At 33.1% G+C, this 18,178-nt stretch overlaps 1 protein-coding gene across 1 annotated transcript in view; it reads left to right on the top strand.

Moving 5' to 3' along the window:
* Kcnj3 (potassium inwardly rectifying channel subfamily J member 3) overlaps positions 1–12,353 on the top strand; it is a 146,066-nt gene extending 133,713 nt beyond the window's left edge. The window contains exon 3 of the mRNA XM_048345452.1: positions 9,095–12,353. Within this exon, the coding sequence (XP_048201409.1) occupies positions 9,095–9,681 (587 nt within the window). The 3' untranslated portion in view covers positions 9,682–12,353. The remainder of the gene's footprint in view (positions 1–9,094) is intronic.
* The last annotated feature ends 5,825 nt before the right edge of the window (positions 12,354–18,178 follow it).

The following is an 18,178-nucleotide window of genomic DNA, read 5'->3' as shown; positions in this document are numbered from 1 at the left end:
AAGTTCTTCAGTACTTCTATAAGGGAAGTGAGAGGGGAAGGATGATGGTAGCATCTGTGAACCTAGCTAAGAAGTTCAATGAACCTTGGAGGAATCATTTGCTTCTCCAGTTAACTTATACTTATTCACGGCAGTCCAGTGTAATCTGTTACTGGTTTTGACTCAGATCGTGTGTGTGTGTGTGTGTGTGTGTGTGTGTGTGTGTGTGTGTATGTATGTGTGATGTATGATTCCTCAGATCTGGAATCCGAGAATAAATCTATGTCAAACTGACAGAAACTAGAAAGGGCACATTATTTAATTTTTTTGAATATGTACCCAAATCTGGGAAGATTATAGTATTTTAAACATACATAATGTGACTTTTAAACAGTTGTAAACTCAGTAACAGCTACCAATGATCTAATTTTTGTTAACTAATGTGGTAAGCCCATAAGTTTAAAGTTATTACAAGGTTACACTATTGATTGTCACATTAGCCTTATAAATTATTGGTTACTCTCCCATATAACTATATATATATATATATATATATATATATAGTCACAATGAATGTTCCTATAATTAAAATAACATGTCAATGGACTTAGCAATAGTGAATGATTCACCCAAGAACAATCGTGATTATATGTAATGTCCTGGATATTTTTCCTAGTATTACACTATCCTACATATATTTTCAGCATGATTTTCTTGTCAAAAATTATCACTGACACTTTGTTTCAACATTTAATTGCTGTTTGGTATCCCGATATCTGTCTTACTTTTCACTGCTACTTTATTTTTTTTTTTACTGTTTTTTCCAACAATTGGAAAACTAAAGTACTGTACTAAAATACTGGTAGCTAAATTTCTGATTCAAGATTCCTTTCCTAACTACTAACGTTAGGTTTTTCTTCTTTTTATTTTGGTAAATGTTCTTTGAACTCACTTGAGCAGTAATGGCAAACTGATGTCTGAAAACATTGTAAGACCAAGTGCTTGTAAATAATAGAGGATTGTATTGGGTTGAATACATGCCAGGAACTTCTACTCTTCTCTAAAAGCCTGGCTGAACAGGATACACAGAATACTGTCTATTTGAAAACTACAGTTTGTGGAAGCAATTTATGTATTCTTAATGGCTTTACAACCTATATCCCAGAAGAGCTTGATGCCAGTAACTTTGGTATTATTGAGCGGTGAAGTACACAATGTCTTTATTTTTAATAAACACGACTTAAAAATATGAACTTCCTCTGAGTTTATAGTTGCAATTTTAGTTCAGCTCAGAGCAGTACTACAGAGAACACATGGGGAATGCCAAATTAGTCTCAAAGCCAGTCTGAGAGAAAGGGGGAAATTTTGCAAGTACTTATAGGGAGGAAACAGACCTTGTTGTTATTTAATAAACTCAGAATTATATGTAAGATGAACCAGGAAAATAATTTATGATGTGTAATGGGCTGTGCATGATAACTTCAGCTGGTGTCAATATAAAAACAATTATGAACTTGAAGTAAAAAAGATAAGATAGATTTAAGTTTTTATTATACAACTGATGTACAGAGAGTTTACAGTTTCATACGTTAGGCACTGGATACATTTCTTGTACTGTTTGTTACCTTGTCCCTCATACCCCCCTCCCCCCTCCCCCTTTCCCCCCCTAAGGTGTTCAGTTCGCTTACACCATACAGTTTTGCAAGTATTGCTTTTGTTGTTGTTTCTCTTAATTTACCCTTTGTCATAGATTTTTAAAAAGAGAAGTCATAGGTTTTTCTTTTTAGTTCAAATTTTCAGTTTGTGTATTTTTGATAGGCACCATAACACTTGCAGCCCTTAGGATTCTTCTGTCAGAAAATTATCAAGGTATTAATTACCTTACCTATGTAACAGTAACCCCTCTCTTCATCACATTGGCAATAAAATTAAATAAAAAAAGAAAATTATCAAGGTTTCTAGTAAATGCAATTTTCATGTATTACTGAATTTCATGTAACCTATACCATATTCATGTGAAGTTGGCAAGGTGGGCCTCGAAGTATAGGCGATAAACTGAACCTTAAAGATTTTATCAAAGGTTAAACAGTAATTAGTGAGAGAGCTGGGATTCTGTGTTTGCTGCCAGTTTGATCTGGAATAAAAATCTACAATATAGCCTCTTGTCAATAGCCTCTAGGGCTGACATGACCTCCTTCCTTCCAACACTGGGACATCAGCTGTGATTGCTCTGCACCAGTTCTGCCCATCAGATCAGTGCAGTACTGTAATTTCCATATATTAAAGAAGGTATTGAGAAATGCTGATCGTATACAGCATGCAAGTTACCTAACGATCCCCAATATCAAAAATTGCACATGAATATTTATACCCTCAGATGCCCCAGTATCTCATCACTAAGGTAATCATGAGGTAGTAAAGTTACTGAGAGGTTACTTTGGTTCCAATGTGATTTTTAGAGTAGCTGCTAGGTCTGCTGCTTAGTTTCTGTTGTTTAAATTTTCCAAAATTCATATGAAAATGCAAATAATAATACTACCTGATTTTTAGTATGACTTGTGATGCTACAATGAAGTAAATTATGTAACATCGGTATAGCACAAAGATTGATTAGATATATAATTAGTATTTTCACTTCTAAGACTTAACATTTTTAACCAATAGGAAAATAGAAACAAGCAATTTCTTCTGCTCTGACTAATTAAAAGATGATTTATTCATCACTTTATTTCTCAAAGGCTTAATAATGTTTCTGGTTTCTGAAAAATGTACTGTTTTTTATTATCTATGGTAATAGATATAAAAGCTAATATTTACTCAGGCATTTCTAAGCATACCACAAATATCTGAAGTTCTCCTGATAATCCTAGGACACAAACAATATTGTATAATTATAGAGATTGAAAGTACTAAGGTTCAGAGGGGCAAAGGAAGTTTCCCATCATTAAATAGTATGGATTCTAGAAATGGGATGTGACTGCATTTTCCTAGCACAAGCATAATAATGGAGCTGTGTGACATGCTTCAGATCTTCATCTTTGTAGAAATGGCCATTTTATTTATGCCAAACTGGGTTCTCTTAACCACAAAAATTCGATTCAATATACTTATATCATAAAGCGGATACTTTGAGTAGTCATGAGCTATATTTCTAATGCCAAGCTTTCTTATTCTTCTTTTTGGGTACAACTTGATAGAGAGGTTCTACAGCAGAGGGATTAACAGCATGAATTCCTATGCCCAGTATCTTCAGCTCAGATGCCCAGCTTCATGAACTGCATGTAATCTTACTATTTTGCAACTACCCTGAGATTTAGTTCTTTCTTTTAAAAAAATGGGAAGCGTAAAACATTGTCTTCCTTAAAGTCTGGTGAGAATTAAAGGTAACATGGGGAAAGTGCGTATAGAAATACTTGGCATACATATTATCACAGAGCTTCACTAAAGATTTACTTTTTAATGTTAAGAAAAAATAGTATTAAAATAAAAAAAAAACACCTTCCCCTGGAATGTTTAGAGCAGTAGCTCACACTGTTGCTGTTTAATATTTATTTACCCTGAGTTGTTTCCAATAGGATAGTCAAAAAGCTTAGTAAAGAACTAAAGAGATTTAACTGTAGAGGAAATAGAGAGATAAAAATCATTGTAAATCTTAACTTTGGAGAAACAGAGCTTTGATAATTAAGGTACTAAGACATCTACAGTCAAAACAATTATTCAGATGTTTCTACATGTTAAAATATCTACATTCATCGTTAGGGAAATGCAAGTGCATTTTTTAGAAAAAAATAATTCATTTTTTGTCAAAGTGATGTACAAAGGGGTTACAGTTCCATACATAAAGCAACAAGTACATTTATCACCCAACTTATTGCCTTCTCCCCAATTCCTCCCCCCACTGCTGAGTTGTAAAGTTAGTTTACATCATATTTTCTTGTAAGCATTGCTGTTGCATTGGTTCACCATTTACCCTTTCTCTCACCATTTTGATGTTCCTCTTCCCTTCCCTAGTTCCAATAAATGTATATACAAACCCAGTGTACCAAAATAAGTTACAATGACATAGGGGTAAAACTCTGGGGAAGAAATACAAAATGAAAAGGCATAATTGCACATGGTACATTGAAAATAACAACAAAACAGATAAGCCATTAATTTCCATAACTTGGAATTCATTTTGCTTAGCATCATCTTATTCGTTCACATGTGCATAGCTATTGAACTATTGTGATCTTCTGCTACTGAGAAGAATGGTGAGACTTTATTTTGCTACTAGACATTAACTCATCTTCTTTCCAAAACAATATGAGACCCAAAAACTTTGCATAATTGAAAACATGAATTTTATTGACAATCCCACTATGAAGTAGCTTGGTTAGAGTCATGTAAATCTCTATGTCCCTGTCTTCTTTTTTATAAACTATAAATAGCTATACTTTCAGAAACAAACAACCTGTTAAAGTTGGCAAATCCAGAGCATGTAGTGGGTTTGGGGTACTCAAGAATGACTGCTGCCCTCATTGCTCCCTGGAGATCATTTGCATTTTCTGTTTCTCCTAAGTACTGGTAAAAATAAATGTACATGGGAAGTATTGTCATATTGGAAATTTGACTCATATTGTTAATATAAATAGTTAATTTTAGAATCCATTGGCTATCCATGATCCTTTTTTTTTTTTTTCCTTTTGGCCAGTCCTGGGCCTTGAACTCAGGGCCTGAGCACTGTCCCTGGCTTCCTTTTGCTCAAGGCTAGCACTCTACCACTTGAGCCACAGCGCCACTTCTGGCCGTTTTCTATATATGTGGTGCTGGGGAATTGAACCCAGGGCCTCATGTATACGAGGCAAGCTCTCTTGCCACTAGGCCATATCCCCAGCCTCCATGATCCTTTTTCAACTGTCAGGTTATAAAAATATAAGATATTGTTAAAACATGGAAAAATGTGACATTATTTGTAGTTCTACTATTCAGAGTTTCTCAACATTTTCTGTCTCAGGATCCTCTCCTGATACAAAAGAGACTAAACTTGAGCCTAGGGATTTTATTAAGAGGTTTTCATAAAACGAATGATTAAAATCAAGTATAATAGTATATTAGTGATACCAACAAAATTTTCTAACTCTTTAGTCTTTGTGTTCTTTTCTTTTCACAATTTTGTCTGATTAGGTAACAAATGCCAACAACAAATGTCATAATTTTAAAATCTGGTTTCACTTCAGGATTATATTTATTTGAAATCAATGTTTTAAATATTACAGGAACTATAAAATTAGGTAACAGAAAAATGTCTGTAATTTGAAACACATGTAGACAATGATCTAGGATAAGATATAATTGAAAGCCAACATGTTTTTCTTTTGTGCAGAAGTTTTCCCAAAATGATGTTAAAAAAAAATGTAAATTTCATTTGAGAAGGTTTAAAGTAAATATAATTATGTTTTCTAAGAATATGCATGTTTCATAGCATTTTTCCTTTTTGAATGTTTTATCTTATTACTCCTCTCTCTAATTCAAATTACTCTTAAACCATGCTTAAATTCCTAGACAAAAGTGCGACTTAAATTAAAGTTAATACAGGTGAAAACCACTATTGAAAGGGTAAGACTTGGTTGCACCTCCTCACTGTTAATATGAGTGTTTGCATGTTTAAACCAGACTCCAGACTGGAACAAATGTGGGAAAAATCAACACAAGCTCATCTCTGTGGAAACTGGCAAAGCAGCAGATGCTGCTACTGGAAATAGCTAGGACTTCTGAGTCTTTAGATGGAAAATATTTTGTGAAAAAAAATTTGTTCCTTGCATTGATTCACAGATTGAAGAGTAGATATGTTATTGTTTAAGGTGCTTTTATCCAGCACCAGTATGTCTGTTTAAAATGGTGGAGCCCATGGAGTCTAACCTCTGTATTTTTTTTTTAACCATTTTCCTTTCTGGATTGTGTGTTTATATTATACAAAGTTCACCTTCTTGGATGAATTCAACAACAACATGAAAAATGTGAACATTTTTAAATGAATGACAAAAGGAATTCTTGTTTGACATGTCCTTAATTAAACCTCCATAATAACTGTAACTTGGTATTGTCCTTTTGTTTTGTTTTTCCTCCTGGACAGAGAAATCCTGTCTTTAATCTTGTCTTTGTCCTTCACACAAAGTGTTCATCACATGGTTAAAAATGCTAAAATCACCAACCAAAGGGAATATCTAGACATTGTGATACAGTAAATATCACAGTAACTTCTACACAGTGAAGATTTTATCTGGACCTTTCCCAAGACAGCAGTTATGGGGCAGGAAATAAGAGAGAATATTGTGTGGGGTTAACTTCACCTACAATGTGGTTGTGATACAGATTATTGAATAATGCTTTACTCTTTTCAGCATACCCTCAACAAAATCTAGAAAGAAAAAAAACCTTGGATTAGAATGGTGATGGTCATAAAGTTTTGTTTCGATTTTACTCTTATTGTTCATGACCTTAGTGACTTCAAGTCAATGTATGAGGGTGTTTATATCCATTCTAGGACACACCTATCCTGCTTTATAAAACACTGCACTATGTTGCACATGTGCTCTTATAGATCATTTTGGTTGTGACCCTGACAGTGGTTACAAAGGAGTCTGAAGTTTTGTTTATGTTAAAACTGAGGTGTAAAGTAAATACTAGTATATAACTATAAAAATTATGATCTTTTATCATTTTAAATGATCATGTGTAGATAACTTATGAATTTATATATAATGTTTGATTGAGGGAGAAGTAAAGGATAAATTATTCTTACTTAATTTTCTTCATGCATAAGATCATAGGATATTTAGACTTATTCTGAATTATTTACTCTATATCTTTATATTTCTCAAAACAAAACCAATTACATGTATCAGAATTTTTTTTCTTTATATGGTGGTAACATGAAATGGTAATTTTCTTATAAAATAGTCAGATGTTTGAAAAATGTTTGTAAATTAAAAATACTGGTGTGTTCATGTCAATTAAACTTTCAAGTGACATTTTAATTGGTTTTCTCACCTTTGCATATGAATTTCTAGAGGCTGTCTCACAAAATTCATTAGGAGCAGTGACATCATTATGTCACTGTCAGATTTGCACTATGGCAGTGTTAAAGTTCTATATTGTTTATAATGAGTTTTCTATTTGAAGTACTGAAGGTACCATGGCTAACCAAGCCCCATGTCCCTCCCACCACCACAATCAAGTACTATCTTTTCTCTATAGTTTGCCAACTTTGTAAGTGAGAAATCAAGACATTTTGAACTCTCTGAGCACTAGATTCTCAATCTTTATCATTAGTTGAATATCTTTCTTTCTTTTTTTTTGGTCAGTCCTGGGCCTTGGACTCAGGGCCTGAGCACTGTCCCTGGCTTCTTCCCGCTCAAGGCTAGCACTCCGCCACTTGAGCCACAGCGCCGCTTCTGGCCGTTTTCTGTATATGTGGTGCTGGGGAATCGAACCTAGGGCCTCGTGTATCCGAGGCAGGCACTCTTGCCACTAGGCTATATCCCCAGCCCCTAGTTGAATATCTTAACAAGATATTACTAAGGATTTAAAAGTAAAGAGAAAACCTAACACACTACCTGCCTTGTGCTTGGCATTCAATTTTCTATGTAAGTTTTTAAAAGTTATCTTAGGAAAAAAACATGTAATGGTAACTCATTCTTGGTGAGATATAACTGATAATATTCATAAGGCAAAATTTTTAGGAGGATTCAATAAAAATGTTTCATATGACTTATTAACTATCCAGTTTAGCTGTACATGTATTGTATATATGACTATTATTCAAGAGGTAAAAAAGCAGAACACTTGTTAATCCAAACTACGCTGAGCCTTTAAAGTATAGAAACCACTTAGGTGGTGAGAAGAATTGAATAAATGAAGAAAGTTTGTCATTACTATTGAAAGAATAATTTTATATGCAAATTTTTATATGCATCTTAAGAACTAGTAATATATTCTTCAAATGTAACAATGGATTTTTACCCTATGTCTTTTGACTCATATAATACTGAAATTTGCTTTATGCTTTTAATGTATGTATATATTACAGACATTAATATTGTCCAGAGACTGATTGATGTAATTAAATCTATATGAGATATTGAACAGAATAAAATTGAGTAAATTAAAGCGTCATGAAGTAAATTGTATTAAAGCTCTGATGACTGTTTTTGCTTTTATAGATACCTAAAATCTAAGCCATTTTTTATTCTCACCTTGTAGATTCAAAAGGCTTGCCCTTACCTAACACAAAAATATCTTCACATATTCACTTATCAAATACTTGAGAGAGAGTTGTCTTTGGCTCTCTCACTTTCTATGTGAGGAAGGAAGACAAAGTGAACTCTTAATTATTAAGAACAAATATTAAATGACACATTTACCTTTTCTATTCTTCATTTTTGTCATTCTTGGGGGAATCAGGGCCTGAGAACTGTCCTTGAGCTCTTATTTTTGCTGAACGATAGCACTCCACAACTTTGAACCACATCTCCACTTCCAATTTTTGAATGGTTGGTTGGAGATGAGAATCTCCATTTTCTACCAAGGCTAGCTTCCAACTTTGATCCCCAGATCTCAACCTCCTGAGTAGCTAGGATTACAGGCATGAACCACCAGCATCTGGCACATATAACTTTCTGTATTTCATTGTCTTTCATGCTATCAGCATAGGGCAGGTGTGGTTTTCAATACTTTACCTAAAAATGGTAAAATTTAGATTCAAAGTCAAATGTATTTCACATATCACATTGCTTCTTAAATAATATTTCTTACATAATTTCACCATCTAAGATCCCCAGAGAGACACACATTCTGAAATCATTCTTTTAGTTCTTTAGATTTGTTTATAGATAAATAGCAGTGAATTTTGTCACAAATGTCAAACGGAATCCGTGTGCCCTGTCTTATACTTTTCCTTGTAAGAAAGTATAGGCCCTTAGAGCTATTGCTCTGTAGCAAAATTCCTATTTATCACTTAGATAATCATTTAGCCTACTCAGAGAAATGAAGGGGGAAAATGAATTCTATAATTTTTCTTGTGGTTCCATTATGCTCCATTCATCAAGGTTTGTTTTTTTTTTCTTGTTTATAGGGATGACTTGTCAAGCTCGAACATCATATACAGAAGATGAAGTTCTGTGGGGGCATCGGTTTTTCCCTGTTATTTCTTTAGAAGAGGGATTCTTTAAAGTTGATTACTCGCAGTTTCATGCAACATTTGAAGTCCCCACACCCCCCTACAGTGTGAAAGAGCAGGAGGAAATGCTCCTCATGTCATCCCCTTTAATAGCACCAGCCATAACTAACAGCAAAGAGAGACATAATTCCGTGGACTGCTTAGATGGACTTGAAGACATTAGCACAAAACTACCCTCAAAGTTGCAGAAAATTACTGGAAGAGAAGACTTTCCCAAAAAACTTTTGAGGATGAGTTCAACAACTTCAGAAAAAGCCTACAGCTTGGGAGACTTGCCCATGAAACTTCAACGAATAAGTTCAGTTCCTGGCAACTCAGAAGAAAAACTCGTTTCTAAAACAACCAAGATGTTATCTGATCCCATGAGCCAATCTGTGGCTGATTTGCCACCAAAACTACAAAAGATGGCTGGAGGAGTAGCCAGGATGGAAGGAAATCTTCCAGCCAAATTGCGAAAAATGAACTCTGATCGATTTACATAACAAAACATCCCTTTAGGCATTATTTACTGTTTGATTTAGAGATACTCAGATTATTTGGCTAAGGTTATTCTCCAAAAGGAACCTGAGAGATACATTTCTCCCTAAATCCAATAAGCATATTTGACAGCTCTTCATTCCCAAATATTGCTACTGTGCAGAAAGCAAAAGTTACAGGGGGAGGACATCCCAAGGAAGTTATTAATGGGCATGTATTATCACATCAAGCATGCAATAATGTGCAAATTTTGCATTTAGTTTTATGGCATGATTTATATATGGCATATTTATATTGTATATTCTGGAAAAATATAAATATATATATATATATATTTAAAGGGGAGGTACTATCCCCATCATTTCTAATATATGTATTAAGCCAAACTTGAGTGAATAGCTTTCAGGGCAGTAAACCTACACACACACACACACACACACACACACACACACAAACACACACACAATATACATACATATATCTGGTTAAAATTGTGATGTTTTGTTCAAAGTTGTAATTATTGTGCATGTTTACTTTATTAGACTAGGAAGGCTACTGTCATTGATTATTAATACCAAATATTTTAGCCTTAAATTATTTGTCATTTTAAAATCTGATTTGATGTTTTCTGCTGTTTAAAGTTATGGGAGATTTTCAATTGTATCTTATCATGAAAGAGTCACCGAAGTTTGTGTATTACAGCCCTGCAAAAGTATAACCATTATATATTTAATTTGTAAATTATAGAACATACCAATACATGGTATATCATTAAATTTTTTCTTTTTATATTTTTGAAAGTTGCTAGGTGGGGGGAGGGATATATAATATTGATTAATTTGTTAATTAGTCCTTTCTAAATAAGGCTTGGAAACTACCTTTGTATGCAGTTGAATACTAATATGAACTCCAGACAAATGTTGCATATTGTTATGGGAGCCAGGTTATATTTGGAAATATCAGACTCTTTGTGCTACTACACAGTAAATGGTCCCTGTTTCAAGCTGAATCAATTGGATGTATTTTCACTCTTTCTCTGGAAACTTTGTCCTTTAAAAATATTAATTTGTCTTGAAGGAAACATGGTGATGCAGCGTAGCAAGTGATAAATAGTTATGCTAAAGTATGTCTAATTGGGTCTCTTTTTCAAAGTTCTTCTGTTTATAGCATTTATTGAAAAAGGATAAAATTCGTCATCACCCAAGAAACTTTTCCAAGGCCTGTCACTTATAAATCAGTAGAAATCTTTGGCCAGATCAGAAAGAAATTAAATTATATTTCAAATGAAGATGTTTTGCACACCAGGATTTTGTGTTTCTATATGTATGTGTGTGTGTGCTCACTGGTTTTCTTGGTGTCTTGGGTCCCTGGCCTCTAATAATTTTAATGATATTATTTTTCTAACTCCAGATTTCTGATATTATCATTACTAAGCCTTGTTTATGAGAAATCAATCTGTTCAGCAGTACAACACCTTCACAATAAAATGTGATATAGGTTTCTTAATGAAAATTTATCATAATATAATCAATTTTCCTTTAACACTTCTTTGAGCATTTCAATCTAAGTCTGAAAAGAATTAATCCGCTTCACAGGAAGATCACTGATGCCTGTTTTGTTCACCTCATTTCTTTTATTTTAACAAGACTGTCATGATTTTATTATTGGCAAACTACTGTATTAAAAACTTTGAAAATAATACCTTCCGGCTACCTCTGTATTAACCAAATTCTGTAGGTGCAAACATATACCAGGGAATTGTTACTGGCAAAATAATCAACATTGAGAACCTGTGAATAGAGTGGTGAATTCACAGCACTGTGAATAGAGTAGTTGCCCTATCCCTTGACCACCAAACTTTCTTAGTTGTTGAATATAGGAAATGAAATAGTAGCAGGCAGAGAAAAGGGACCAGGGGGCATAGAGCATTTCTCAGCAGTGGAAGAAACTACATAGATCAATTAATCCAAAAACCTTAAAATAAACAGAGCCATAATTTACTTTAGAGAGTCTTTTTACTTTGTTTTTGGTATCAAGGAGGAAAACCAAAAACAGACTCTCTGAATGTATACATTAATTCAAAAAATCTTTTTTCGTGATTTTTGTCCTAGGCATTTTTTTCGTTCCTAGGAATTTGGACATAACTAAGAAAAAAATTCCCTGAAAATCATGAATATTGGTACCAATAGGAGAGGAAGAAGAATAGACAAAACAAATGGGACAATTTCTAATGGCCATAATGACAGTTGGAAAAAATAAAGAACATGTAAAAAAATTGAGAATGACCCTATGGAGTAGTAATCAATTATTTTAGAGAAGGTGACTAACTTAGGGAGGTGGATAATATTTAGACAGTTACCTGAATAATGAGAAAGAGCTATTCTTGCCAAAATCAATTAATCAAAGTGAAAGGTATTCTTTTATCTTTTCCACCTATGTGTGGGAAAGGTGGGGTTTCTGCATGTGATTGCGGTTTATCCCCTATTTCTAGACTGACCATAAGACTTGGTCTAACCAGGAAGATTCCAGTTTATATCTGTTGTACGTGTGTAATTATTGGAAGCACTAATTTTTCTCTCTATAATGTTCTGATTTGGATGACATGTGGTAAAGTTTTTGTTGAAACTATACTATGAAGTCTGATATATTTGGATAAAAATAAAGAATTGCTTTTATTTACCTTTCCCTGATTTTTTTTTTTTGGTGACATGGACCATTCTAAGCAAAATCATCTCAATTTAATCTATCTCAGCCGGAAGGACTTATTACCTTGATTTAATGTAACATTTTTTAAAAAATTGTACATTACATATCTCTCAACCATGAGAATTATGCATTTTATTGGATAATTGAAAAATAAATCTCAGATTTTCATTTCAGGAATGGGTAAGAGCTCAAATCAAAGAGAGCAAAAACCAATTAAAGCCAAGACAATTTTTGCTCTCCAATGTCGAGGCTGTCATTGTCCTTGGAAAAGGGAGACTAATGTGATCTTGGAACTGAGTAACTACTCCATGATCACAAAGAATTATTTCTCTGTATTGTGACCTGATTAACACTAATGACCAGAATCTAGATCCTTTTTGTAGTATTTTCATAGTGCAGCTCTTGTTACAGAAAAATATTTCACTCTATTTATGAAGATGTTGTAAATAAAAGAAATATAATTATTTTGGTAATGCTTATCTTCAATTTAAATACTTATTCTTTGTAGTACTATGTAAATATATTTTGTAAATATATACATATGAACATTAAGGATATTTTTGCATTAATTATTTTTGCAAAAATTTTCCTATGCTGTTTTAAACTCATCTGTACATGTTTTAAATATTAATGAAAAGTTACTATTAATACTCAAGAGTATTTGGTTTAATACAACTTTTTGTCTGGACAAAGAAGGGTTCACATTAGGAAATATTTCTTCTGGAGAAAGATTGAGGTCATGATAAATATGACTTCTAATGTATTTGTATCATGAAAATTCCTACCATTCTTCCTTACATGTGGAGAGTTCAGATTCATGGCACAACACATCTTAGAGTTTATTATTGATTCATATTGTAAATACTCAAAGTACTACTACACTAATGCATTTTCTGGCACGAAACTTATCATTATGTAAATGTACAAGGTCACTGTGCTTACAAAAGTATGAACTCGTGTTCAGTACTGCAAGTTCAGTTTTATAAAAGTTACATTAAACTTTTGAAACATTATTAGATATAGTTTTACAGTGTGCTTATCATTTAATACTTTCTTATAGTCAATTATTCACATTTATTTTCTCTGATTCAGTTTATTAGAAGACTTCTAATTCATGAAAGACAATGATTTGACCTATCCCAAGGTACTATTTGGTATTACTTGATTATCTTTTCTCTTTTTCCTTTTTTTTTTTTTTTTTTTTTTTTTTGCCAGTACTGGGCCCTGGGCACCATCTCGTAGTTTTTTGCTCACAGTTGGTACTTTCTCACTTGAGCCACAGCTCCACAATTGGATTTTTGCTGGTTAGTTGGAAGCAAGGGTCTCATGGACTTTCCTGCCTAGTCTGGCTTTGAACGATGATCCTCAGATCTCAGCTTACTAAGTAGAGGTATGAACCAAAAGTACCAACTGAACACGGTATTTCTTGAAATTACACTTATTACCTGAGACTTACATTTTGTGAAGAATCTTCATAAACGTCTTACCCTTTAGTGAACCAGTATCTGAAAGTCACAATAAGTAAAGCAGCAAAATACACGTTTCATAATTGTACTTAAATGTTCATTATCTTTTAATTAGTTGGTTATTTCAGCTAGAAATGTTTAATAGAGACAGGTTCCTAATCCTGCACTGATCTAGAAGAAATGTTCCCCAATCTCAATGACTTCACAAAATTAAAACTAGTTAATTTGAAAAATTGCTACTGTTTCTGATCTAGTAGATTTAGAGAGGATGATCATCAGGATTGTGACATGTTTATTCAAATTATTATGTAAAACACTTATAATGTTTGTTCGTTTAGTTTTCAGTATTTTATTTATATATAAGCTAGCCTCTGGCTTGAGCCTTCTGAGGTCTCTGTCTCACTCTCTCCCAATCCCTTTCCCTCTTTTCCTTCCCTCCTCCCTCTTCCTTCCTCTATCTTTGTGTCTCTGTTGATCTTTGTCTTTGTCTCTGTCTCTGGTTCTGTCTGTCTGTCCGTCTCACTCCTCCCTCACCTCACCCCTGTGCTTTCCCTTCTGGTACTGGAAATTAAACCCAGAACCTTGCAAATTGTAGGTAAATTCCATTGCACTGCTCTACATCACCAGTTCACACTCTTTGAAAATCATGGCTGCTTTGTAAGAACAAATATTTTCAGAACCACTACATTCTCATTATCTATGAGGAATTTCAACTCTACTTCTACCCTTTCTCAACACAGAATGTCTTAATCACTTGTGTGATGACTTGGGAATATTATTTCAAGCCTTGGGATAGCTATTCATGATAGAAATTTTCTAACATGGCAGGGAAATTGTACCACATTGTACATTTTATACCTGGATAAAGTGGATTTCTAATCATATCTGTAAATATGAGATGTAGTTTCCAAATCTAGGAGTAAAAAGTCTGTGGACAAACTGTTTTTCAACCACTGAATACTTAAGACAAATTAGATGCATAGCCATAAATATTCAGTGACTATTGCAGGGTTGGAAACCTGCAGGATTCTTTTTCTAATTGAACTTGATTTTTTGTTACTGTGATTTGGAGAAGTGGGTGAAAGGTAAGAAGACTATAAGATATGCTCAAGATTATATAATACCCTAAAAAGTAGAGAATAGCATAAACACTAAGAGTTTAAAAAGAAATGTATTCATTGTCTTACTTATGTAACTGTAACACCTTGTTCATCACTTTGCAATACATTTTTTAAAATCTAAAAATAAAAAAATGAGTGAAATACCAAGGAAGGAAGAAATTTTGAGTGGTACACAGAAAAATACATAAATGGAAAAGAGTAAAATAAGTGTCCAGTTAAATATCAGGAGTCCTTTAGCTACTTGAAAAATAATTATTAAATATTTACATCAAGTGTAAAGTTTCCTCATTTCAAAATACACCAGCTCTGTGTTTTACAATGACCTAGTAACGTATTTCCATATTTTTCATGTAGCTGTAAAGACATAAAATGGGATAGAAATAGCCAAAACAGCTACTTCTTTTCTCCTACATCATACAGTTGTATTTAAGTCACTCTTGTCAAAAGTCATTACTAACTGGACATTCCTAAGCATGCCTCTCATGATTCAGTGTGTGTGTTCCTGTACGTGTGTATGTATGCATGTGTAATTAAGTGCATTTTCATGTATATACCATTATTTATATGTATTCTGCTTATTGCATTTGCTAATGAACAATGAATGCAATTTAATTAGGTAATGTTTACTTAGTAATAGCTTTATGTTAGGCATTATTTCTTTCTCGGAATATATATATGTATAAATATAGCATTTGTTCTTTTCTTCTCTTTTTCATTATCTTCAAATATTTGCATAAAAGGTATTCACTTTCATATGCACATTTCTGTGTATAAGGAATCTTATTCAGAACCACACTTATCACTCTCACCCCCTTTGTTTTTGTCTTTGTTTAAACACTCCATATCAACTAAAGGAGAAAACTTTACGGTTGCATGCATAATCTAATGTAAATTTAATTTACAACTCTACCCTTCTTCAAACAATGCAAGGATCTCAGAGCATGTTAACCTCAACCCCACCAATTTTCTATCATCTTTATAGCATATTAGGTTTTTTTGTAGCATCCTGTCCACATTATTTTTTATTTTTGGCACAATGTATATTATTGTAACCTTCTATATTTCTTGACTCCTTTGCTCACTGTCACGTTGTACACCTCACGCCATTTTGATCTTTCTCTTTCTGAAACATTCTGTAAATGCTTCAGCAAATCTTTTGGTGAACATCTATTGTGAACATAACTGCTATTAATCACCAATATTTTTACTTGATTTTATACGTGTCATATGGAGTCTCCTTTTGATGACAATCCTATCTTTTATCTAACAGCATGGGTATTTGTATATTTTTCAGTGTTGCCAGGTTTTAATTTGTTGGGAATCTGGTAACACAATAGTCTTAACTTGAGAAGATAGACATAGCATTAACAATCCTTCGATTGGAGATTTCAGCTTCTTCTAGCTCTTCTTTCTCCATGTCCAGATCCCCAGTCCAAGGTACTCTTCCATCCCTGGACCATTGGTGTGTGTTGGGTAGTTGAGACAATTTTGCCAAACCTTGAAATTAGACAGGATCTACTATTTCAGGTTCCTGTTTGGAAAGCCAAGTGTCTAAGGGTGCACATTCCCATTATACATACATCAGAATCTGATTTTCCAGAATATATATGAACTCCACACTAATCAATGGAAGACATTATTTCTTTTTGTATTTTTTGAATTTTAAAACTATTTCACACATAAACATATATAAATGCACATATTTATGTATATGTGTACATATTTACTTGTGTATCTCTATAGTAGGGAGTATATATATACATATGCATATATAATGTATATATGCATAATAAACCATGAATATAAATAGCCATATACTTTATACACATTTTGTCACAATAACAAGTTTCTATTCATTGCTTACTGTTTTCTCATTTTATCCAAATACAGAAGACTTTCAACCTTCACATGATTTTACTGTGCTTAACATGTGAATTTCTTGTGCTTATTTTAAAATATTTTTCTTAAATTTACAAGTTGATTGTGTCACTGATATCTTCATACATGTATTTATCATTTGCTGATCATTTCCTTTCACTCTTCTACCCAGACCAACCTGCCCCTTACTCTCTTTTTCTGGTTGCTGGAGGGACTGTGGGCAAGTCAGTTACAGGTTCTCATCCATTTATGGAAAACAATGATTCTTGAAGAAAGATGGAATTGCTAAAGGCTAAGTGGAGGTGGAGGTGGAAACAGAAAAAAATATATTACTTCTTGATATAACATTAGGAATTTTTGTTTGCTATTCTTGTTGTTGTTATTTATTTATTTTTTGCTTTTTGCTGTCATAGATGCAGATTTAGTTGGTTTTAAAAGAAATACCAATGCAACAGTGATACTCACAAGACAATATGTTGGAAATTAACTGTACAATTCAGGGGTGGGCTGGGGGATGAGGGAGGGAGTAATAAGTATGACAAGAAATGTAATCACTACCTTACATATGTAACTGTAATCCCTGTGTACATCATCTAGACAATATAATTAAACTAAAATAAAAATAAAGCATAGTATTTCAAATACATCTACCCTTAACCCTTCTATAAAATTTCAAGGTAGTTATATAATATTTTTATATATTAACAGAGTTTTTATGAAACTTACAATTAATTTCTATATATTTTGGACATTTTCACCCTGTGTGTCTTCCAGAGTTGATAATTGTTTTCTTTTACTTTGATCATTTTTGTACATACTTGTTGATTCAGCCATTGTCATTCCCAATTACCAGAATATTTTTCTGTTAGTTGGCCAAACTTATTAGGTATACTATCTGATTTACCTTTTTGATGAAATCTCTATTAATGCATTCTGATTTGCTCTACTTGTAAAGTAGCTGGTGTTCTGGGACTAGTTCTCTAGATCATCCTCTGGAGAAATTAAGCAGATAGATAGATAGATAGATAGATAGATAGATAGATAGATAGATATAGATAGATAGATAGATAGATAGATAGATAGATAGATAGATAGATATAGATAAATAGATACACACACAAACACACATACACACATACACACACACACACACACACACACACATATCCGGATTAGAATACTTTCTAAGAGTTTGACAAAGAAAATGTGGTATAAATATTTTGAGATATTTTACATAGTTCACTGAAATTTATAGTTTAATAGTTTTATTTCTAATCAATTTCATTTTCCTTCAGTTTCAATAGCATCGTTGTTTTTCTATATTTCTGACA

The sequence above is a fragment of the Perognathus longimembris genome, chromosome 4, assembly GCF_023159225.1.
Source record: "Perognathus longimembris pacificus isolate PPM17 chromosome 4, ASM2315922v1, whole genome shotgun sequence".
Taxonomy (NCBI): domain Eukaryota; kingdom Metazoa; phylum Chordata; class Mammalia; order Rodentia; family Heteromyidae; genus Perognathus; species Perognathus longimembris.
Note: the sequence above shows the minus strand (reverse complement) of the source record. Positions and strands in the feature narration are given on the sequence as shown.